At 47.2% G+C, this 23,924-nt stretch overlaps 1 protein-coding gene across 1 annotated transcript in view; it reads right to left on the minus strand.

Annotated features, from left to right (window-relative positions):
- The window catches only part of LOC111970443 (plexin-A1-like), a 443,296-nt gene that overhangs the window by 47,166 nt on the left and 372,206 nt on the right, over positions 1-23,924 (minus strand). Inside the window, exons 18-21 of the mRNA XM_023997171.3 lie at positions 23,655-23,748; positions 18,956-19,192; positions 13,025-13,168; positions 5,585-5,819 (exon numbers count right to left, since the gene is read on the minus strand). Of these exons, the coding sequence (XP_023852939.1) occupies positions 5,585-5,819; positions 13,025-13,168; positions 18,956-19,192; positions 23,655-23,748 (710 nt within the window). The remainder of the gene's footprint in view (positions 1-5,584; positions 5,820-13,024; positions 13,169-18,955; positions 19,193-23,654; positions 23,749-23,924) is intronic.

A 23,924-nucleotide genomic window follows, 5' to 3' on the forward strand; every position in this document is an offset into this window, starting at 1 on the left:
TACGATATGGCGTAATGCACTTCAATGACTTAAGCTTCCGTAACATTGGGAGTTTGTGTTGAAACGCTTTCTTACATTTTATTTAGGTTTAGACCTCAGCTTATTACAGCAGGACTTATACGACGTAATAAGACAAATTGAATGAATGTTTGTGGAATCCTTGTATTCTAAATGTTGTATTATGTCGTGATAACGTGTTCATTGAGCTATAAAGCTGTCATGGGCTTGCTCCTACTATCTTTCCGAGTTGGTCTGCCCGTACATACTACATTACGCTACGGTCACAAGACGCAGGCTCCTAATTGTCCCTAGAATTTCTACAAGCAACAGCTGGAGGCAGGGCTTTCTCCTATAGATCTCAATTTTTATGGAATGGTCTGCTACCAATGTGAGAGACGCAGACTCGGTCTAACCTTAAGTTCTTTACTGAAGACTTATCTCTTCAGTAGGTCATATGATGAGTGTAGTCTGGCCCAGGAGTGTGAAGGTGAATGGAAAGCTCTGGAGCACGAACCGCCCTTGCTGTCCAAGCACACCAAGACAGTCGGGAAGAGGGCACGACAAATTTATTCCCCCTCAAATTTGGCATGGGTCTAAGACCTCAAAGCTGCACCATCGAGAGATCCTGACTGGTTGCATCACTGCCTGGTATGACCTCTGGCTCTGACCGCAAGGCTCTACAGAGGGTAGTGCGAACGGCCCAGTACATCACTGAGGCCAAGCATCCTGGATCCAGGACTCTATACCGGCGGTGTCAGAGGAAGGCCCTTTTATTGACAATTACATGAAGTTGATGCATAGAGTCAATATTTGCAGTGTTGACCCTTCTTTTTCAAGACCTCTGCAATCCGCTCTGGCATGCTGACATTAACTTCTGGCACATCCTGACTGATGGCAGCCCATTCTTGCAAAATCAATGTTTGGAGTTCGTTATGGCAAGTGCTCCATCATGCTGGAAAGCATTGTTCGTCACCAACTGTTCCTGGATGGTTGGGAGAAGTTGCTCTCGGAGGATGTGTTGGTACCATTCTTTATTCATGGCTGTGTTCTTACAAAACATTTTGAGTGAGCCCACTCCCTTGGCTGAGAAGCAACCCCACACATGAATAGTCTCAGGATGCTTTACTGTTGGCATGACACAGGACTGATGGTAGCGCTCACTTTGTCTTCTCCGGACAAGCATTTTTCCGGATGCCCCAAACAATCGGAAAGGGGATTCATCAGAGAAAATGACTTTACCMCYGTCCTCAGCAGTCCAATCCCTGTACCTTTTGCAGAATATCAGTCTGTCCTTGATGTTGTTCCTGGAGAGAAGTGGCTTCTTTGCTGCCCTTCTTGACACCAGGCCATCCTCCAAAAGTCTTAGCCTCACTGTGCGTGCAGATGCACTGACACCTGTCTGCTGCCATTCCTGAGCAAGCTCTGTACTGGTGGTGCCCCGATCCGGCAGCTGAATCAACTTTAGGAGACGGTCCTGGCACTTGCTGGACTTTCTTGGGCGCTCTGAAGCCTTCTTCACAACAATTGAACCGCTCTCCTTGAAGTTCTTGATGATCSGATAAATGGTTGATTTAGGTGTAATCTTACTGGCAGCAATATCCTTGCCTGTGAAGCCCTTTTTGTGCAAAGCAATGATGACGGCACGTGTTTCCTTGCAGGTAACCATGGTTGACAGAGGAAGAACAATGACTCCAAGCACCACCCTCCTTTTGAAGCTTCCAGTCTGTTATTCGAACTCAATCAGCATGACATAGTGATCTCCAGCCTTGTCCTCATCAACACTCACACCTGTGTTAATGAGATAATCACTGACATGATGTCAGCTGGTCCTTTTGTGGCAGGGCTGAAATGCAGTGGATATGTTTTTGGGATTGAGTTCATTTGCATGGCAAAGAGGGACTTTGCAATTAATTGCAATTCATCTGATCACTCTTCATAACAGTCTGGAGTATATGCAAATTGCCATCATACAAACTGAGGCAGCAGACTTTGTGAAAATTTATATTTGTGTCATTCTCAAAACTTTTGGCCACAACTGTACATAAACTAGCCGGTGCTCTCGCACAGTGACTCTGTATTGGTACACCCCTGTATATATTGTCGCCATTGTTATTTTATTGCTGCTCTTTAATTACTTGTTACTTTATTTCTCCATATTTTTTTTAACTGAAATTGTTGGTTAGGGGCTAGTAAGTAAGCATTTCACTGTAAGGTCTACACCTGCTGTATTCGGTGTCTAATACAATTTGATTTGATTCAATAACAGAATGAAAATGAACTTATACATAGTCAAAGCATATACACACTAACAGATGTGATTGCAGCCACACTCACACTAACCAGGAGCTCTCCACACAGCACAGTGCCCACATGATATATCAGTGTCCCACTGTTGATACACATGTTCCACTCTCCACATGCATGTGTCATGTGACCCTTTCTATGTCCCCTCCATTCCTTTCAGTGGCATCTAAAGGAGTGTGAGGGATATTTCTGTATTATGCAGATATGTCTCTTGTGGCCTAATCTTGACTAAAGAAACCCCACAAACAAATAATGAAATAAACACCTTGCCTAACAGATGGCTTGTGTCACCAGATGGCTCTCTCTAGTCCTCCCTCTCTCTTTTTCTCTCTGCAAGGAACAGTCTCAGAGGTTTCACTCAATCCATCTCTGTGACCCCTCTCACTCTATCCGTCTCTCTGTGACCTCTCTCTCTATCGCTCTCTTGACCCCCTCTCTACTCTTCTCTGTGACCCCTCTCACTCTATCGTCTTCTGTGACCTCTCACTCTATCCGTCTCTCTGTGACCTCCTCACTCTATCCGTCTCTCTGTGACCCCTCTCACTCTAGTCGTCCTCTGTGCCCCCTCTCTCTATCCGTCTCTCTGTGACCCCTCTCACTCTATGGTCTCTCTGTGACCCCCTCTCTCTATGTTCTTGACTCCCCTCACCTATCGTTCTCTGTGACCCCTCTCATCTATCCGTCTCTCTGTGCCCCCTCTCACTCTATCCGATTCTCTGTGACCCCCTCTCACTCTATCCGTCTCTTGTGACCCCTCTCACCTATCCGTCTCTCTGTGACCCCTCTCACTCTATCACTTCTCTCTGTGACCCCTTCACTATCGTCTCTCTGTGCCCTCTATCTATCGTCTCTGTGACCCCCTCTCACTCTATCCGTCTCTCTGGACCCTCTCACTCTATCCGTCTCTCTGTGACCCCCTCTGCACTCTATCCGTCTCTCTGTGACCCTTCTCACTTTACTCGTCTCTCTGTGACCCCCTCGTGCCTCATAATGAGTACGGTCAGGGGTGGTGGAGCTCACTAGAGGAGACTCCGATTCAAGGTGGGTAAAGCGTATCCGGGCTGCTCGATGAACGGATTAGAGTGGATGGGCTTGAGGGGTACACCCTAAGAGAGACGATAGAGTAAGTGAGTACAGAAGAATCCTGTGATGAGTGGAGGGGTCACAGCATGCAGAGGATAGAGTGAGAGGGGAGGTTCACAGAAGACGGATAAGTAAGAGGGGTACAGAGAGAGGATTCGAGTTGACGTGGTGACACGGGTACAGAGGAGAAGAAACCCCTTCAGGATAGAGTGAGGACCGGGGTCTACTAGTAGAGTCGGATAGAGTTGGAGTAGGGGCTGCGGGGTAATCGTAGAGAGACGATAGAGTGAGAGGGGGGGTCAAAGAGGAACGGATAAGGTGAGAGGGGGGTCAACTAACATCTGTGACCGAAGACCGGATACAGAGTGAGAGGGGGGTCATATTGAGGACGGTAGAGTGAGGGGGGTGTTAAGAGAGAACGGATTAGCATCGTGATAGCCTTATAAGGAGGGGGGGTGGATCAGTAGAGCCGTCTCGTACTGAGTGAACGTGAGAGGGGGTCACACTGAGAGACCGGCAGTAGAGTGGGCGGGGTCAGAGGTAGAGATCGTTGAACTTGCATAGTCTGAGAGAGCGTGGTCCTCGTGGGGTGGACTCCAGACGCTCGCATCACGTCTAGTCACGTGTCTGCTCTGTGAGCGACGTCTATCGTGCCGTTTCTCTGGTGCCCCTCTTCCTCTATCCGTCTCTCTTGGCGTTCACACCTGAGCTGAAGCTCTAGTCTATATCGTGATGTTACAGCGCAGCCGTCGGTATACTCCTAATCGCGGCGTGCAGGTAGTGAAGCACCCTGCGCTCGAGGACGGGGTAATCAGATGAGCGTCTGGTCTAGTGAATCCCGATGCTGAGGTGCGGCGGAGTCACATGAAGAGTCGTACGGATAGAATGCTCAGTATAGGGGGAGCCCCCCCTCACTCAGATGCTAAGAGTACCGGTATGGTGAGACGGTCTGCGTGGTGTACAGAGGGACGGATAGAGCTGAGAGGGGGCGCTCCCTAGGAGTCAGACGTCGTATATCGGGTGAGACGGGGGATGTTCTCTGTGACTCCACTAGAGACGCGGATGAGTCACTACTGGGAGAGGTTTCGGGTCAATCTGTTGTTCGACACCCTAGCAGAGACTCCAGCGCTTAGTCATCTCAGTTGAGAGTGGGGTACCCCCTCGAGCGCCGGATAGAAGTTGCAAGTAGTAGGCATCTCTCTGTGAGGTCACCCATGATGCACGCTACGATAGAGTAAGAGGCGCGGCGGTCTTATAGTAGAACGAACGGATCTGCAGAGTCTAGCATTGATCGGAGCTCCGCTCGCATCATAGCTCACTAGTGAATCCGTACTTGCTACGCTGTGCGCCCATGTGTGTGTGATTTTTCAGAGTTATTCGGATATTTTCTCTCTTTTCCCATCCCCTCTTCTCTCTATCCATCTCTCCCTATGCCCTTCTCTCATTTTCCATCCCCTCTTCTCTCTATCCATCTCTGCMCTCTGTACCTGTATCACCCTCTCACCTACCCTCTGTCTCTCTATCCATCTCTCCTTCTCTGTGGCTCTAACCATCTCTCCCTATATCTGTACAACATCTAGGTTCTTCGAAATGCAGGACAGATGCTGCAGTATGCTCCCCTTATGGATCCCTCAAAATTATACTCTCTCTCAATCTCAGTCTTTCCCATCTCTTTCTCTTTTACTGTACTTACGGAACCCTCAAACCTCTCTACCCTCACTCTCTACTCTGGTGCTGCCATTCTCTTTATCTGTCCTTATGGAACCATGATATCAATCTACTCTCTTTCTCTCTGCATCTACGATTTACTCTCTCTCCATCTATTCCGTTTCCAAACAGACAAACACACTGACAGTATCACTGGCCTCCGACCGGATCAGAAGTCTCTGCCAAATTAACAAATGTTAATGTGAGAGCATGCAGACACCACTTCCTCTCCCTCTCTCCATTTCCCTCCCTCCCTCATCCCCCTTTCTCTCTCTGAAACAGAAAAGCTATCCAAGCAGACCTCTCAACATCTGGCGGCGGGCAGCGGAGCCCCGATCAAAGTGTCCTCTGGACGGGTACCAAGAGCAAGCTGAACCCAGCGGGAGGGTATGTGTGTCTGTGTGTGTGCACATGGAGCCTGCTTGTCCTGTGCAGATCAATAAACTTGTATTGAGTTGAATGACGTTGATAGACAGCTGCTTTGGCTTACCCTCCTTGCACTCCAGCGCCACTCGAGATTCCAGGTTGTCCATCTGTAACTGAAGGCGTTTCAGCGTGCGGTCGGCATCCCGTGACTTCCTCTTGTAAGCGATGAGCACGGCGATGATGACCAATAGGAGCAGGCCACCGCCCCCTCCTATGCCGATGATGGCAGGCAGGCTGAGCAGGCTGTCAGAGTACATCTGGAGGGTCCCGGGGGAGTACTCAAATCCCCCCACACGTACCTGGGAGGGAGAAACACACTGGTTTAGATTCTTTGTGGAACAACAAATATTTGGATTGCTGGATTGGGTGGACAACAGACAGGTGGACAATAGACAGGAGTGACCAGTTCACCCCAAAACAGATAGTGATAAAGGTGCATTAGAAATAATTTACACACACATTATTATATGTTTGTGTGTCCCTGTACATGTGTGTGTGTGTGTGTATTTGTGTGCGTGTGTATGTCAACATATACCAAACCTGGTCTAAGTTCCTTTCCTTGTCACAACACCCGGAAACGAACATATATTCTTACCTTCACACCATATTACTTCCCCTAGCCATAGCTTCAACTCTATTCCTAACAGTGCATTCAAAAACTAGACTATTGAGATGCAGCCCCAATTCCTTTCCTTGAGACAACACTGTAGTGATCAGTGCAGATGAAGGGAACGAGATGAGGAGAGGAAGCCACAGACTATTGAGATGCACCCTAGGTAACCCGGTCAAATCAATAACATACTGCTATAAGTGTTTTACTTAACTGGTCTATATCTATATAAAGACAACATGTAACCGAAGGACTGTAAAATATAGATATGGACCTCTTAGTCCACAAGCCATTTCTCAGCTGCATTGAATATCAATATATGTGCAAATCCCTGCAGAATAGAAGCCAAATTAAGAATTTAATTTGACATGGTTGTCTAGGACACAAACACAGCTGAGACTATGGAAGCAGAAGCTTCAATGTGTGTATGTGGATTTGTATACAGATGTAGGATCTTAATTTGATAACCCTGTTGCAGGATAACTTTCCAGCAATGCAAGAAATGTAAAACTTGTTTAAGGTTTAAAAAGGCTTCCGAAGTTTGTAATTTCCACTTTGAAATTTCAGACTTGATTTTCCCTTACGAAAAATGAATTAACCCCAACAAAAATGTCTATTAATTATAATCCCCTCATAATTCACATTAGTTGGGTTGGGTTTTCCTAAATTCGTCCTTGACTTTTCCTAAATTTCCAAAATAAGTATATATATATATATATAACACACTGCCATTGTTAGAATCTTAATATCACAAACAAAACTGGAGTTACAACGGTTTTCCCCATTGCCCCTCCTTTTCACGAAAGTAGAGCCTGCTCCGCTCCTTTTCACAACAGTGGAAGGCGCCATGCCCAGTTGATAATCACCCAGATAATTGCCTCAAAACTCAACCTAAACTATACAGAAACTAATTTCACACATTCAACAACAGATGAAATAAATGAAGTAAAGTAGGATGGTTAGAAAGGGGGAGAATGGGTGAGTTGATGAGCGAGGGGAGAGAATAATGCATCATTATATAGTCACCAATTGTGAATGAAGAACAGGGCAGGCCATTCGATTGTATTGATCTATTCTATTTACGATCTCAAAATGGTATGTATCAGTCCACCAAATCCAAGCAGTTTTATCAGTCTACTCTGGTCTACTTGGAGTACACGGTGGGGGATTGAGTCATTTACAATGGCAAGAAGACCAAGAAGAATGGATGCACATGCTGTGTTTGTGCTGCTACATGATCTGAATGAAAACGACTCAGATGGTGTGGGAGGAAGTGAACCATGACATCTCTGATGATTATTATTCTGAGCCTCAGCCTGAACCTCCACCTCTGAAGCCAAAGCGCAAAAAAGACACAACGGTGTGCACTGAGCAGGTGCCCACGTCACCACCAAATGAAACGGTGAGACAGGAGAGAGGAAGGGAGGACACCGTTTGGATAGAACAAGCCGGTGACAATTCTACAGGACAATTATCATCACAAAATATCATCACTGAGAGAGCAGGCCCTACATCTCAAGCAAAAAACAACATCAGCAATGCACTCACCAACTTTGGTTGTTTATGTGACATGGACATGCTACAGCACATAAGGCACTGTATTGTTGGGCATAGGGAGCAAGGAGACACTGCCTGGGATCTGTCTGTTGATAAGCTGGAAGTGTTCATTTCAATACTTAATGTCCGTGGAGCATTTGGTGGAAAGAGTGTGTATATGGAACGTTTCTGGTCATGTATGGGATACCTTTCTTAAGAGAAACCATGTTACGGGATCGCTTCAGAGAGATCATGTGTTACCTCCATTATGATGACAAAGAAACAAGAACACGAAGCCTCGAAACAGACAAATTCGCCATGGTATCCGACGTATAAATAATTTAMTATTTTTAACTGCTGTCATTTTTTACACTTAAATTCATTAAAACGCCATTATTGCTTTTGTGCTGATTTTCACTATTTATCCAATAAAATTATATTTTGGTGCTCATAATGATGTTTAGGCTCCTGATGTTTTTATCATTTGACCTTGTGACCACGCGTCTTACTGACCACGCGTCTTACTGACCACGCGTCTTACTGGCCACGCGTCTTACTGACCACGCGTCTCACTGACCACGCGTCTCACTGGCCACGCGTCTCACTGGCCACGCGTCTCACTGGCCACGCGTCCCTCACCTGGCCACGCGTTTTACGTGGCCACGCGTCTCTGGACTTGGCCACGCGTTCCTTGACTGGCCCGTTACTCCAGCGTCTTTACTCGCCCACAGACCGTTTTACTGGCCACGCGTTTACTGGCAAGTGCGTCTTACATGGCCACACGCGTCCTACTGGCCACGCGTGCGGCTCGCGTCTCACTCTGGCCACGCGTTCTCACTGGCCACAGCGTCTCACCGACGTCGCCGACGCGTTCTTAGCTGGCCACGTCCGTTTATACGTGCACCGTCGTCCTACCTGGCCACGCGTCTTACTGGCCACGGAGTCTAGAGCCACGCGTCATTCTACTGCACAGCGTCTTACTGGCCACGGTCTTACTGGCCTACTGCACGCGTTACTAGGCCAACGTCTTACTAGACCCACGGCGTCTACTGACCACGGCGTCTTGACTGACGCAAGCGTCTCACTGACCACGGCGTCTCACTTGGCACGCGTCTTACTGACACGACTTGGCTACGGTCCACGCGTCTTACTGGCACGCCCTTTAGCTGGCCACGGCTCTTACTGGCCACGCGTCTCACTTTAACGGCACTTACTGGCCACCGCTTACTGACTCACGCGTCTCACACTGACCAAGCGTTCACTGACCACGCGTCACGACCCGGTCTCCTGCCGCTTACTGACACGCGGTTCTTACTGGCACGCCGTTTACTGACGCACGCGTCTTACTGACACCTGTCTACTGGCCGCGTCTACTGAGCACGCGTCTTACTGGCCAGCACTGGCCGTTCTTACTGGGCCCGGCGTCTTACTGACCACACGTCTTCGTCTTACTGGCCACCGCGTCTTTACTTGACCGCGGTCTTTCGTCTTACTGAACCTACGCGTCTTCGTCTTACTGTGCCACGCGCGTCTTATACTGACCAAGCGCGTCTTAACTGCCACGGCGTCTTACTGATCCCTGGTCTTACTGACATGCGTTCTTACTGGCCACCGCGTCTTACTGGACCAACGCGTCTTACTGACACCGCGTCTTACTGGCCACGCGTCTCACTGACCACAGCGTCTCACTGGCCACGCGTCTCACTGGCCACGCGTCTCACTGGCCACCAGGCGTCTCACTGCCACGCGTCTCATCTGCCCACCGTTTACTGGCCACGCGTTTTACTGCGCCACAGCGTTCTTACTGGCCACGCGTCTTACTGGCCAGCGTTTTTACTGACCACGCGTCTTACTGGCCACGCGTCTTACTGGACCACGCGTCTTTACTGACCAAAGCGTCTTACTGGCCACGCGTCTTAACTGGCCACGCGCTTACTGGCCACGGTACTAGACCACGCGTCTTTCACTGACCAAGTCTCACTGACTAACGCGTCTTAAACTGACACACGCGTCTTACTGGCCCACGCGTCTTACTGACACCGTCTTACTGGCCCGCGTCTTAACTGGCCACGCGTCTTACTGGCCGACGCGTCTTAAACTGACCACACGTCTTCGTCTTACTGGCCACGCGTCTTACTGACACAGCGTCTTCGTTTACTGACCACGCGTCTTCGTCTTACTGGCCACGGCGTCTTACTGACCACTGCGTCTGATGGCCACGCGTCTTACTGCCACGCGTCTTACTGGCGCACGCGTCTTACTGGCCCACGCGTCTTACTGGCACGCGTCTTACTGGCCACGCGTGTACTGGCCACGCGTCTTCACTGCCCACGCGTCTCACTGACCACGCGCGTCTCACTGACCACGCGTTCAATACTGGCCACGCGTCTTACTGGCACGCGTCACTGCGTCTTACTGGCCACGCGTCTTACTGGCACGCCTCTTACTGGCCACGCGTCTTACTGGACCACGCGTCTTCGTCTTACTGACCACGCGTCTTTCGTCTTAACTGGCCACGCGTCTTACTGCCAGCGTTTCGTCTTAGCTGCCACAGCGCTCTACTGGCCACGCGTCTTACTGGCCACGCGTCTTACTGACCACCGGCTTTACCCACGCGTCTTACTGGCACGCGTTACTGACCACGCGTTTACTGACCCGCGTCTTATGGCCACAGCGTCTTACTGGCCAGCGCTTACTGACCAACGCGCGTCTTACTGACCACGCGTCTTCGCTCTTACTGGCACGCGCTCTTACTGACCACGCGTCTTACGTCTTTACTGGCCCACGCGTCTACTGGCCACGCGTCTTACTGACCACGCGTCTTATAACTGACACCGCGTCTCTTACTGGCCACGGTCTTACTGAGCACCGTGTCTTACTGGCCCACGCGTCTTACTGGGCCACGCGTCTTACTGACCACGCGTCTTCGTCTTACTGGCCACACGCAGGTCTTACTGGCCACGCGTCTAGCACGCGGTGCTTACTGGCCACACGTCCTTACTGTGCCACGCGTCTTACTGACCCGCGTCTTACTGACAGCGTCTTACTTGCCACTGGCGTCTTAACTGGCCACGCGTCTTACTGACCACGCGTCTTACTGACCACGTGTCTTAACTGGCCACGCGTCCTTAGCTGACCACGCGTCTTCGTCCTTACTGGCCAGCTCTTACTGACCACGACGTCTTCGTACGGCCACGCGTCTTACTGACCACGCGTCTTCGTCTTACTGGCCACGCGTCTTACTGACCACACGTCTTCGTCTTACTGGCCACGCGTCTTACTGGCACGCGTCTTTTACTGGCCAGCTGTCTGTACTGACGCCTACGCCACGCGTCTTATGACATTACTGAGCCACGCGTCTTCTGGCCACGCGCTACTGGCCACGCGTCTTACTGACCACGCGTCTTCGTCTTACTGGCCACGCGTCTTACTGGCCACGCGTCTTCGTCTTACTGCCACGCGTCTTACTGGCCACGCGTCTTACTGGCCACGCGTCTTACTGGCCACTGCTCTGACGCACGCGTTCGTCACTGGCCCGTTCTCACTGGCCACGCGTCTTACTGGCACGCGTCTCACTGGCCACTGCGTCTCACCTGGCCACCGCGTCTCACTGGCCACGGCGTCTCACTGGCCACGCGTCTCACTGGCACGCGTCTCACTGACCACCGCGTCTCACTGGCCACGCGTCTCACTGGCCACTGCGTCTCACTGGCCACGTCTCACTGGCCACGCGTCTTACTGCCACGCGTCTTCGTCTTACTGGCCACGCGTTTTGGCCACGCGTCTTACTGGCCACGCGTCTTACTGGCCACGCGTCTACTGGCCAGCGTCTTACTGGCCACGGCGTCTTACTGGCACGCGTCTTACTGCCACGCGTCTACTGGCCCGCGTCTCTGCTACCTGGCCACTGCTCTTACTGGCCACGCGTCTACTGACCACGGCTCTACGACAGTCGTTACTGGCCACGCTCTTACTGACACGCGTTACTGCCACCGCGTCTTTACCCTGCCTCACGCGTCTTACTGACCACGCGTCTTACTGGCCACGCGTCTTACTGACGCACCGTCTACACCGCGTCTTCGTCTTACTGGCCACGCGTCTTACTGGACCACGCGTCTTACTCGCCACGCGTCTTACTGCACGCGTCTTACTGCCACGCTCTACTGGCCACGCGTTACTGGCCAGCGTCTTACTGGCCACGCGTCTACTGGCCACGCGTCTTACTGGCCACGCGTCTTCGTCTTACTGCCACGCGTCTTACTGACCACGCGTCTTACTGCCAACCCGTCTTACTTGCCCACGCCTCTTACTGACACGCGTCTTACTGACCACGCCGTCTTACTGACCACGCGTCTACTACCACGCGTCCTTACGTGACCACGGCGTCTTACTGGCCACGCGTCTTACTGACCACGCGTCTTGAGCTGCACGCGTCTTACTGGCCACGCGTCTTACTGACCACGCGTCTTACTGACCACGCGTCTTACTGACCACGCATCTGTGGTTTGGGTATTTATTTTTACTGTGATGTTTATAAAAATAATTTGTTACCCGTGGTTCGACACATATGCTTTTTGTTTCATAGTTGTAACAAAGGCACTCCACAAATAAATTGATTGAACATTAGAATGTTTTTGTTTTTACATTTAGCCTACAGTAAACATAAACTAATGAAAATTAACATATGCTAATGTTATCTCAAGATCTTCATTAAACAACACCAAATGATTATTTTGTGATAGCATTTATGAAATGTATATATTACACTGTTAGACTGCTCATTAGCTTGATGGCGGTTGCCTCGAAGGCCCAGCGTTCTAGTATTAAAGGGATGAATAGAGAGAGAAGGATAGACAAGAAGTGGCAAGAGAAACAGAGGAAAGAATAGAGAACAAAAAGAGGGGTATATGAACATGAGGAAAGAGGAGACTGTTATATTGAAAAAGTATAGACGGGAGGAGGAGAAACAGAACGCAAGATGAGCAAAAACCAGAGGTTAGGTGAGGAGAGATGTAGTGAGATAAATGTGAAAAGAATATGATACGATAAGGTGTTATACAATGCCACATAAGACACCCATCTCAACCCAACATTACCCAATCCACCATTACCCCCCCCAACATTACCCATCCACTATTACTCAACACCAACCAACTTAACATTACACCAAGCTCACCTAACCCAAGCCAGCATTACCAAGCCAAACCCAACAGTACCAAGCCAAACCCAACAGTACCAATCCCAACCCAACATTATCCAACCCAATGTTATCCAACCCAACATTATCCAACCAGACATTAACCAAACCAACATTACCCAACAATGTCAAAGAGAGAGCGGATACAGTAGACTACTTACGGTAACTTTGTGTTCTCCGGTGAGGTTGGGCCACTCACAGAGCAGCTGGCTCTCTGACAGGGTGAGGACACAGGGCGTGTCACCGATCAGCACCGTGTAGTTAAGACGAGAGTTACCAGGGGCTGCCGGGATCAGGTTCTTACCCTGAGAGAGAGAGACAGAGACAGAAACAAAACTAAAGAGAATGCATAGGTGAATAGGAACACATGTACACACACACACACACCCTCTCACCAGTTATAGCCTGAATTCAAAATTGATTAAATATATTTTTTTCTCACCGATCTACACACAATACCCTATAATGACAAAGCGAAAACACGTTTTTAGATATTTTTGCAAATTTATTGAAAATGATCATACAGAAATATCTAATTTACATAAGTATTCACACCCCTGAACAAATACTTTGTAGAAGCACCTTTGGCAGCGATTACAGCTGTGTGTCTTTCTGGGTAAGTCTCTAAGAGCTTTCCACACCTGGATTGTGCAACATTTGTCCGTTATAATTTTCAATATTCTTCAAGCTCTGTCAAATTGGTTGTTGATCATTGCTAGACAACCATTTTCAGGTCTTGGCAAATATATTAAACCTGTTTGGGATTTGGGGCAGCATTTTCACGTTTGGATGAAAAGCGTACCCAGAGTAAACTGCCTGCTACTCAGTCCCAGTTGCTAATATATGCATATTATTAGCAGATTTGGATAGAAAACACTCTGAAGTTTCTAAAACTGTTTGAATGATGTCTGTGTGTATAACAGAACTCATATGGCAGGCGAAAACCTGAGAAAAATCCAACCAGGAAGTGGGAAATCTGAGTTTTGTAGTTTTTCAACTCTTGGCCTATCCAATACACAGTGTCTATGGGGCACTTCCTAAGGCTTCCACTAGATGTCAACAGTCTTTAGAACCTTGTGTGATGCTTCTACTGTGAAGTGAGGGCGAATGAGAGGGGATTGATTAAGGTCTCTCCCAGAGTGCCATGAGCTGACCATGCGCGTTCACGTGAGAGTTAGCTTGAGTTCTATTGCATTTCTGAAGACAAAGGAATTCTCCGGTTGGAAYATTATTGAAGATTTATGTTAAAAACATCCTAAAGATTGATTCTATACTTCGTTTGACATGTTTCTACGGACTGTAACGGAACTTGACTTTTCRTCTGCACCTAGTGATCGCGCGTCATGAATTTGGATTACTGGGCTAAACGCGCGAACAAAAAGGAGGTATTTGGACATAAAGATTAACTTTATCGAACAAATCAAACATTTATTGTGGAACTGGGATTCCTGGGAGTGCATTCTGATGAAGATCATCAAAGGTAAGTGAATATTTATAATGCTATTTCTGACTTCAGTTGACTCCAACATGGCGGATATCTGTTTGGCTTGATTTGTTGTCTGAGCGTCGTACTCAGATTATTGCATGGTTTGCTTTTTCTGTAAAGTCTTTTTGAAATCTGACACAGTGGTTGCATTAAGGAGAAGTATATCTTTAATTCTGTGCACAATACTTGTATGTTTTATCAAAGTTTATTATGAGTATTTCTATAAATTGATATGGCTTTGTGCAAATTCACGGGATGTTTTGGAGGCAAAGCCAAATGGAAACTGAGGTTTTTTGGTTATAAATATGAACTTGATCGAACAAAACATACATGTATTGTGTAACATGTTGTCCTGGGAGTGTCATCTGATGAAGAATATCAAAGGTTAGTGATTCATTTTATCTCTATTTCTGCTTTTTGTGACTCCTCTCTTTGGTTGGAAAATAGCTGTATGCTTTCTGTGACTAGTTGCTGACGTAACATAATAATATGTTCTGCTTTCGCCGAAAAGCCTTTTTGAAATAGGACACTGTGGCGCCCTGCAATTTCATTGGTTGTTGGCGAGGGTAGCGGAACCCCGTTCCAGGACAGGTTAAGAAGATTTAAGTCAAAACTGTAACACTGCTAATCAAGAACATTCACTGTCTTCTTGGTAAGCAACTCCAGTGTAGATTTGTCTTTTTGTTTTAGGTTATTGTCCTGTTGAAAGTTGAATTCATCTCCCAGTGCCTGGTGGAAAGCAAATGGACCAAGGTTTTCCTCTAGGATTTTGCTGTACTTTGCTTTAGCCGTTCATTTTTTATCCTGATAAACTCCAGTCCTTAAAACTTCTTACGGCTGAGATCCCGTTAACAGGATCGACTTGACAACAGCCAGTGAAAGTGCAGGGCGCCAAATTCAAACAGAAATCGCATAATTAAAATTCCTCAAACATACAAGTATTTTACACCATTTTAAAGATAAACTTGTTGTTAATCTGTCACACCCTAGCCATAAAGAGACTTTTATTCTCTGTGACTAGGGTGGGCATTCTAGTTTCTTTATTTCTATGTTTTCTGTTTCTATGTTTTGGCCGGGTATGGTTCTCAATCAGGGACAACTGTCTCTCGTTGTCTCTGATTGGGAATCATACTTAGGCAGCCTGTTTTGCCACCTTAGTTGTGTGTAGTTGTCTGTGTTAGTGGCCTGTATAGCCCTAGTCAGCTTCACATTAGTTTTTTTGTTGTTTCTTGTTTTTTTGGCGACATTCATAATAAAAAGAAATGTACGCTCACCACAATGCACCTTGGTCCGGTCATTTCCCTTACGACGTTCGTGACAGAACTACCCACCACAAACGGACCAAGCAGCGTGGTAAGGAGGACTGGACATGGGAGGACATCCTGAATGGGGAGGATCCTGGACGTGGGAGGAGATCCTGGCGGGAAAGGATCGCCTGCCGTGGGAGCAGGTGGAAGCAGCGAGGAAGGCGGAGGCAGCGAGTAAAAGGGTCCAGGATTACACAGGGTCAAGGCTGGCACGAAAGACCGGGAGGCCACTCCCCCCAAAACATTTTGGGGGGCACACGAGGAGATTGGCTGAGTCAGGTTGGAGACCTGAGCCAACTCCTCATGCTTACCGTAGGGAGAGTGGTACTGGTCAGGCACTGTGATATGCGGTGGAGCGCATGGTGTCTACAGTGCGCATTCACAGCCCGGTGCGCTACATTCCAGCTCCCCGCATCGGCCGGGCTAGAGTGGGCATCCAGCCAGGACGGATGGTGCTGGCTCAGCGCATCTGGCCGCCAGTGCGTCTCTACGGCACAGGATATCCTGCGCCGGCTCTGCGCACTGTGTCTCCGGTGTGTCTGCACAGCCCAGTGTGTCCTGTGCCAGCGCCCCGTCTTTGCCGGGCGAAGGTAACCATCCAGCCAGGACGGGTTGTGCAGAATCTACGCTCGAGACCTCCAGTGCGCCTCCACGGCCCAGTGTATCCGGTGCCTATTCCAAGAACCAAGCCTCCAGTATGTCTCCCCAGCCTGGTGAGTCTTGTGCCTGCTCCCAGAACCAGGCCTCCTGTAAGTCTCCCCAGCCTAGTAAGCCCTGTGGCAGCTCCACGCACCAGGCTGCCTATACGTCTCCTCCCTCCAGTGATGATCCATGGCACGAAGCCTCCAGTGATGATCCATGGCACGAAGCCTCCAGGGATGATCCATGGCACGAAGCCTCCAGGGATGATCCATGGCATGAAGTCTCCAGTGATGATCCATGGCACGAAGCCTCCAGTATTGATCCGGCCTGCAGCGAGGGTCCCCAGTCCGGGGCCTGCAACGAGGGTCCCCAGTCCGGGGCCTGCAGCGAGGGTCCTCAGTCCAGAGGCGCCACCAAAGTGGGGGGAGCCAGAGGCGGGGTCAGCGTCCCGCACCCGCCACCGAAGTAGATGCCCACCCGGACCCTCCCCTATAGAGTCAGGTTTTGCGGCCGGAGTCCGCACCTTTGGGGGGGGGGTTACTGTCACGCCCTGGCCATAGAGAGGCTTTTATCCTCTATTTTGGTTAGGCCAGGGTGTGACTAGGGTGGGCATTCTAGTTTCTTTATTTCTATGTTTTCTGTTTCTATGTTTTGGCCGGGTATGGTTCTCAATCAGGGACAGCTGTCTATCGTTGTCTCTGATTGGGAATCCTACTTAGGAAGCCTGTTTTGCCACCGTAGTTGTCTGTGTTAGTGGCCTGTATAGCCCTAGTCAGCTTCACGTTCGTTTTTTGTTGTTTGTTGTTTTTGTTGGCGACATTCATAATAAAAAGAAATGTACGCTCACAACGCTGCACCTTGGTCCGGTCATTTCCCTGACGACGTTCGTGACATAATCCCACCACAGTGTCCGATTTCAAAAAGACTTTACGACGAAAGCACACCATCTGATTATGTTAGGTCAGTACCTAGTCACAGAAAAACACAGCCATTTTTCCAGCCAAAGAGAGTAGTCACAAAAAGCAGAAATAGAGATAAAATGAATCACTAACCTTTGATGATTTTCATCAGATGACACTCATAGGACTTCATGTTACACAATACATGTATGTTTTGTTTGATAAAGTTCATATTTATATCCAAAAATCTTAGTTTACATTGGCGCGTTATGTTCAGTAATGTTTTGCCTCCAAAACATCCAGTGATTTTGCAGAAAGCCACATCAATTTACAGAAATACTCAAAATAAACTTTGACAAAAGATACAAAGGTTTGACATGGAACTTTAGATAAACTTCTCCTTAATGCAACGCTGTGTCAGATTTCAAAAAAACTTTACGGAAAAAGCACACCATGCAATAATCTGAGTACGGCGCTCAGACACAAAAACAAGCCATACAGGTACCCGCCATGTTGTGGAGTCAACAGAAGTCAGAAATAGCATTATAAATATTCACTTACCTTTGATGATCTTCATTTAGAATGCACTCTCAGGAATCCCAGTTCCACAATAAATGTTTGTTTTGTTCGATAACGTCCGAAATGTATGTCCAAATACCTCTTTTTTTTTCTCGCGCGTTTAGTTCCAAAATCCAAATTGATGACGCGCAGGCCAGACGACAAGTAAAAAAATTCCATTACAGTTCGTAGTGACATGTCAAACGATGTATAGAATCAATCTTTAAGATGTTTTTAACATAAATCTTCAATAATGTTTCAACCGGAGAATTCCTTTGTCTGTAGAAATGTGATGGAATGCAGCTAACTCTCACGGGGCGCGCCTGAGTGAGCTCGTGGCACTCTGCCAGACTCCTGACTCAATCAGCTCTCATTCCCCCCTACTTCACAGTAGAAGCATCAAACAAGGTTCTAAAGACTGTTGACATCTAGTGGAAGCCTTAGGAAGTGCAATATGACCCCATAGACACTGTATATTGGATAGGCAAACCTACAAACCTCAGATTTCCCACTTCCTGGTTGGATTTCTTCTCAGGTTTTTGCCTGCCATATGAGTTCTGTTATACTCACAGACATCATTGAAACAGTTTTAGAAACTTCGGAGTGTTTTCTATCCAAATCTACTAATAATATGCATATCTTAGCTTCTGGGACTGAGTAGCAGGCAGTTTACTTTGGGCACCTTATTCATCCAAGCTACTCAATACTGCCCCCAGCCATAAGAAGTTAACAATTACAAGCATACCCATTACATGATGCAGCCACCACTATGCTTGAAAATATGGAGAGTGGTACTCAGTAATTTGTTGCATTGGATTTGCTGCATTGCATTTTTTGCAGTATTACTTTAGATGCCTTGTTTCTAACAGAATGCATGTTTTGGAATATTTGGATTCTGTACAGGCTTCCTTTTTTTCAGTCTGTCAATTAGGTTAGTATTGTGGAGTAACTACAATGTTGTTGACCCATCCTCCGTTTTCTCCTATCACAGACATTAAACTCTGTAACTGTTATAAAGTCACCATTGGTATCATGGTGAAATCCCTGAGCAGTGTCCTTCCTCTCCGGCAACTGAGTTAGGAAGTACATTTGTAGTGACAGGGTTTATTGATACACCATCCAAAGTGTAATTAATAACTTCACCATGCTGAAAGGGTTATTCAATATCTTCTTTATATAATTTTTCCACCATAGTCTCACCTTGAGGATGAGCGGGGAGCTGGGCTTGAGCTCCAGCAGCCCCGTGGAACTGAGCGGCTCGATCACAGGGTCTGGGTAGAAGCTGAACGTCTCGTTGACCACAAGCGTGGTGCGCACGTCATCCATGACGAAGCCGATCTCGTCGGGATTGCTGCCTGTCTCTGAGAAACCCTTCTCAGAGAAGGCCAGAGAGGGCGCCAGACACATCATCACAGTGTTGCTGAGCACTGTGCAGTTCTGATGAATGAGAAGAGAGAGGATGTTATATACATATATTAATTATGCACAGTACACTGACATGTACTCTAAAGTGCATACACCGAGTGTACACTTTGAGATGCACCCCCTTTTGCCCTCAGAAGTTTCAATTCGTTGGGGCATGGACTTTACAAGGTGTCAAAAGCATTCCACAGGGATGCTGGCCCATGTTGACTCCAATGCTTCCCACAGTTGTGTCAAGTTGGCTGGTTGTCCATTGGTATAGGACCATTCTATGATACACACAGGAAACTGTTGAGTGTGAAAAACACAGCAGGGTTGCAGTTCTTGACACACTCAAACAGATGCGCCTGGCACCGACTACTATACCCTGTTCAAAATCACTGAAATATTTTGTCTTGCCCATTCACCCTCTGAATGTCATACATACACAATCCATGTCTCAATGCTTAAAAATCCATCTTTAACCTGTCCCCTCTCATTGATTGGTGGATTTAACAGGTGACTGGATTCACCTGGTCAGTCTATTTTATGGAACGAGCAGCTGTTCCTAATGTTTTGTACACTCAGTGTATAGCTTCCATAATGTAAACAAAATGTAAACAAAAAACATAAAACAAAAAGCTTAAAGGGGAAAAGAGAGAGAGGAGGATGGATATGTTCAATATGTACACTACACCGACATGTAAAACAAAGTGATAAATTCCACAATGTCAACAAACATATGTACAAAAAACATAACCAAACCAAAAAGCGGTGTAACGTCCGAGCTGAGTGAAAACGGTGGATAGGTTCATTATGGACACTGAATAAAATGTGAACGACAAACAGAAAACGAAGGGCTGAGTTACATCAATGGTGATATCATATCTTACGGTTTGCCCGTGGGCTAAACATTCTCCTCTCCTTCAATGCAGACGAAGACAACATGAGACAGTAAGGGGATATAAGGACAAGACAACATGAGACGGTAAGGACATACAGAATAAAGACAACATGAGACAGTAAGGACATACAGTATAAAGACAAGACAACATGAGACACCAAGGACATACAGTATAAAGACAAGACAACATGAGACACCAAGGACATTCAGTGCATTCGGAAAGTATTCAGACAACTTCCCTTTTTCACATTTTGTTACTTTACAGCCTTATTCCAAAATGGATTAAATAAAACATTTTCCTCAGCAATCTACACACAATACCCCATGATGTCAAAGTGAAAACTGGTTTTTAGAAATGTTTTAAAATGTATTAAAAATATAAACAGAAATACCTTATTTACATAAGTATTCAGACCATTTGCTATCAGAGTCAAAATCGAGCTCAGGTGCATCCTGTTTCCATTGATCATCCTTGAGATGTCTCTACAACTTGATTGGAGTCCACCTGTCGTCATATTAATTGATTGGAGATGATTTAGAAAGGCACACACCTGTCTATATGACGTCCCACAGTTGACAGTGCATGTCAGAGCAATAACCAAGCCATGAGGTTGAAAGAATTGTCCGTAGAGCTCCGAGACAGGATTGTGTTGAGGCACAGATCTGGGGAAGGGTACCCAAGAACACAGTGGCCTCCATTATTATTAAATGGAAGAAGTTTGGAACCAGCAAAACTCTTCCTAGAGCTAGCCACCTGACCAAACTGAGCAATCGAGGAGAAGGGCATTGGTCAGGGAGGTGATCAAGAACCTGGTTCCTCTGTGGAGATGCAAGAAGCTTCCAGAAGTACAACCATCTCTGCAGCAGTGATTGAACTCTTTGGCCTGAATGTCAAGCGTCACATCTGGAGGAAACCTGACACCATCCCAACGGCGAAGCATGGTGGTGGCAGCATCATGCTGTGGGGATGTTGTTCATTGGCAGGGACTGGGAGACTAGATCGATGCAAAGATTAACCAAGCAAAGTACAGAGAGATCCTTGATGAAAACCTGCTCCAGAGCGCTCAGGACCTAAGACTGGGGCAAAGGTTTACCTTCCAACAGGACAACAACCCTAGGCACACAGCCAAGACAACACAGGAGTGGCTTCGGAACAAGTCTCTGAATGTCCTTGAGTGACCCAGCCAGAGCCCGGACTTGAACCCGATCGAACATCTCTGGAGAGATCTGAAAATAGCTGTGCAGCAAAGCTCCCTATTCAACCTGACAGAGCTTGAGAGGATATGCAGAGAATAAACTCCCCAAATACAGGTGTGCCAAGCTTGTAGCGTCATACCCAAAAATACTGAAGGCTGTACTCGCTGCCAAAGGTGCAGCAATTTGCTTTGATGAAGTAAAAAAATAATGTAATCCATTTTAGGATAAGGCTGCAATGTAACAAAATTTGGAAAAAGTCAAGGGGTCTGATTACTTTCCGAATGCACTGTATAAAGACACACGGTTTGTGAGACTGACACTAACACACAATGCTAAAAACACGCTATGCAATCGGTTGGGTTATCTCTAGACTCGCTGCTTTTCCACAACATGCCTTCCAACCTCCCCTCTGGAATGCTAAGTAATCACGGCGCATTAGCTTGTGTATGCTAACGGGGTCTGAAATCGTACAAGGGAGACACGGAAGCAGTATTTATAGGTCAATGAAAAGAGGAGACGGATAAAAATGACACGGGAAAGGGACAAAGCAGGAAAATACCCGTTGTTTTGGTCGGGATGTTTTCTTCAGGTAGAGAGAGAGGGGGAATGGGGAGGGGAGACTAAAATACAAAAGGTTAGCCTAGCCCTGTGGTGCTACTGTAGGTGAAGGAGGGATGAAGGGATTGCCAGACAGGCTGGGTTAATTGCAGGTTGACATTTCAAAGGTTAACATGCAAAAAGGAGATTTAACTTCAACTGAACAAAATATAAAAGTAAAATGCAACAATATCTATTTTTTTACTGAGTTACAGTTCAGGAAATCAGTCAATTGAAATACATTCATTAGACCCTAATCTATGGATTTGTTAGTCACAGATACATCAGAAAACCAGTCAGTATCTGGTGTGACCATCATTTGCCTCACGCAGCACAACACAACTCCTTCGCATAGAGTTGATTAGGCTGTTGATTGTGGCCTGTGGAATGTTGTCCCACTCCTCTTCAATGGCTGTACGAAGTTGCTGGTTTTTGGCGGGAACTGGAACACGCTGTCGTACATGTTAATCCAAAGCGTCCTAAACATGCTCAATGGGTGACATGTCTGGTGATTATGCAGGCCATGGAAGAACTGGGACATTTTCAGCATCCAGGAATTGTGTACAGATCCTTGTAACATGAGGCCATGAATTATCACGCTGAAACATGAGGTGATGGCGGCGGCTGAACGGCAAGACAATGAGCCTCAGGATCTCGTCACGGTATCTCTGTGCATTCAAATTGCCTGTTACGTTCCCCAGTTTCTGTGTTGTAGTTTGTATTTGAGTGTGTGTGTTTCAGGAGATGGCTTCCTGAAATTCTCCCCAAGCAGCTGATTGGTCGGCCCCAATTGATGATTGGAGAGCGGACCCCGCCCCCTCGTCAGGATGCAGCTGTCTCCATTTACCAATGCCTTCTGAAGCTATATAAGCCAGTGTTCTGTTGCTCAGAAGGAGATTATTGCAGAGAGAGAATTAGATTTTGATATAGAGAATTCAATTGCTGAAAACTGTGTTGGTTGTTTTTCAGGGAGCTGAGGGTTATATATTGTTGGTTATTTATCAGAAAGCGATTTGGTATGTACTGTGTTAATTTGTTGCATTATCAGATAGAGCTTATTTGATGTCCTTAGTTTGTTTGAGTGATTATTTGTTCCCAGGAGGGAAGGGTAAGCCACCTAGGGAGTGCTTAGGCAAGAGGCCCGCGGGCATACATATACCCGTAGTATATTCACTGTCTAGGCACACTTGGTAAGACCTGGGCGGACCACCCCCTGTATTTTGGTTAGGGCACCAGGTGGTGCAAAGTTAGGTAAGTAGTGGGTAGGTAGGAGAGGTTGCTTTGATAGTTACTTCCTTTGCTTTGGTTCCGTCCAACCCCTTTTCCCCATATTACCGTGTAAAGGAATAAAATCCTAGTAACCGGTCAATTCTGCCTTTTGTCATCCTTTCTCACACCTACAGTCCCATACCTCTTTCACTACACGGGGAGTTGAGTTGTAGCAGGGTGTTGCGTTCCCTCTACATAGAGGCGTGCGTAACATAATGGGGGCTCATCCGGGATTTGAACCCGGGACCTCTCACACCCCAAGCGAGAATCATACCCCTAGACCCAATTATGTTACGCACGCCTCTATAAACAAATTTGTGCACAACATTTGAGAGAAATTCTATTTTTGTGTGTATGGAAAATGTCTGGGATCTTTTATTTCAGCTCATGAAACATAGGACCAACACTTTACATTATGCGTTTATATTTTTGCTCAGTGTAAAAAACGACAACACGTACAGACACCCATAAATAGGCCCAGGGCCGGGTGACCACTGGGTCAGGTGTGTGTGTTAGTTCAGTAGTACTCACGTTGACAGATTGGGCTTTCCCATACTTGGCTCTCATCTTGGGCTCCTTGATGGTAGCCAGGTTGGTGCCGGTGACGGTCAACATGGTGCCGCCACTGCAGAAGAAGAAACAGTCAATAACAACCCTCAAACATTACAATAACATAATCCTATTAAAACATTCAACAAAGAACTTCACTGCGATTCCTGTCTTTTATAAGATTAGAGAAGGCACAGTGTGTGTCCCAAATGGGCCCATAGAGCTCTGGTCAAAAGTAGTGCACTATTTAGT

Source organism: Salvelinus sp. IW2-2015, linkage group LG11, assembly GCF_002910315.2.
Source record: "Salvelinus sp. IW2-2015 linkage group LG11, ASM291031v2, whole genome shotgun sequence".
Taxonomy (NCBI): Eukaryota; Metazoa; Chordata; class Actinopteri; order Salmoniformes; family Salmonidae; genus Salvelinus; species Salvelinus sp. IW2-2015.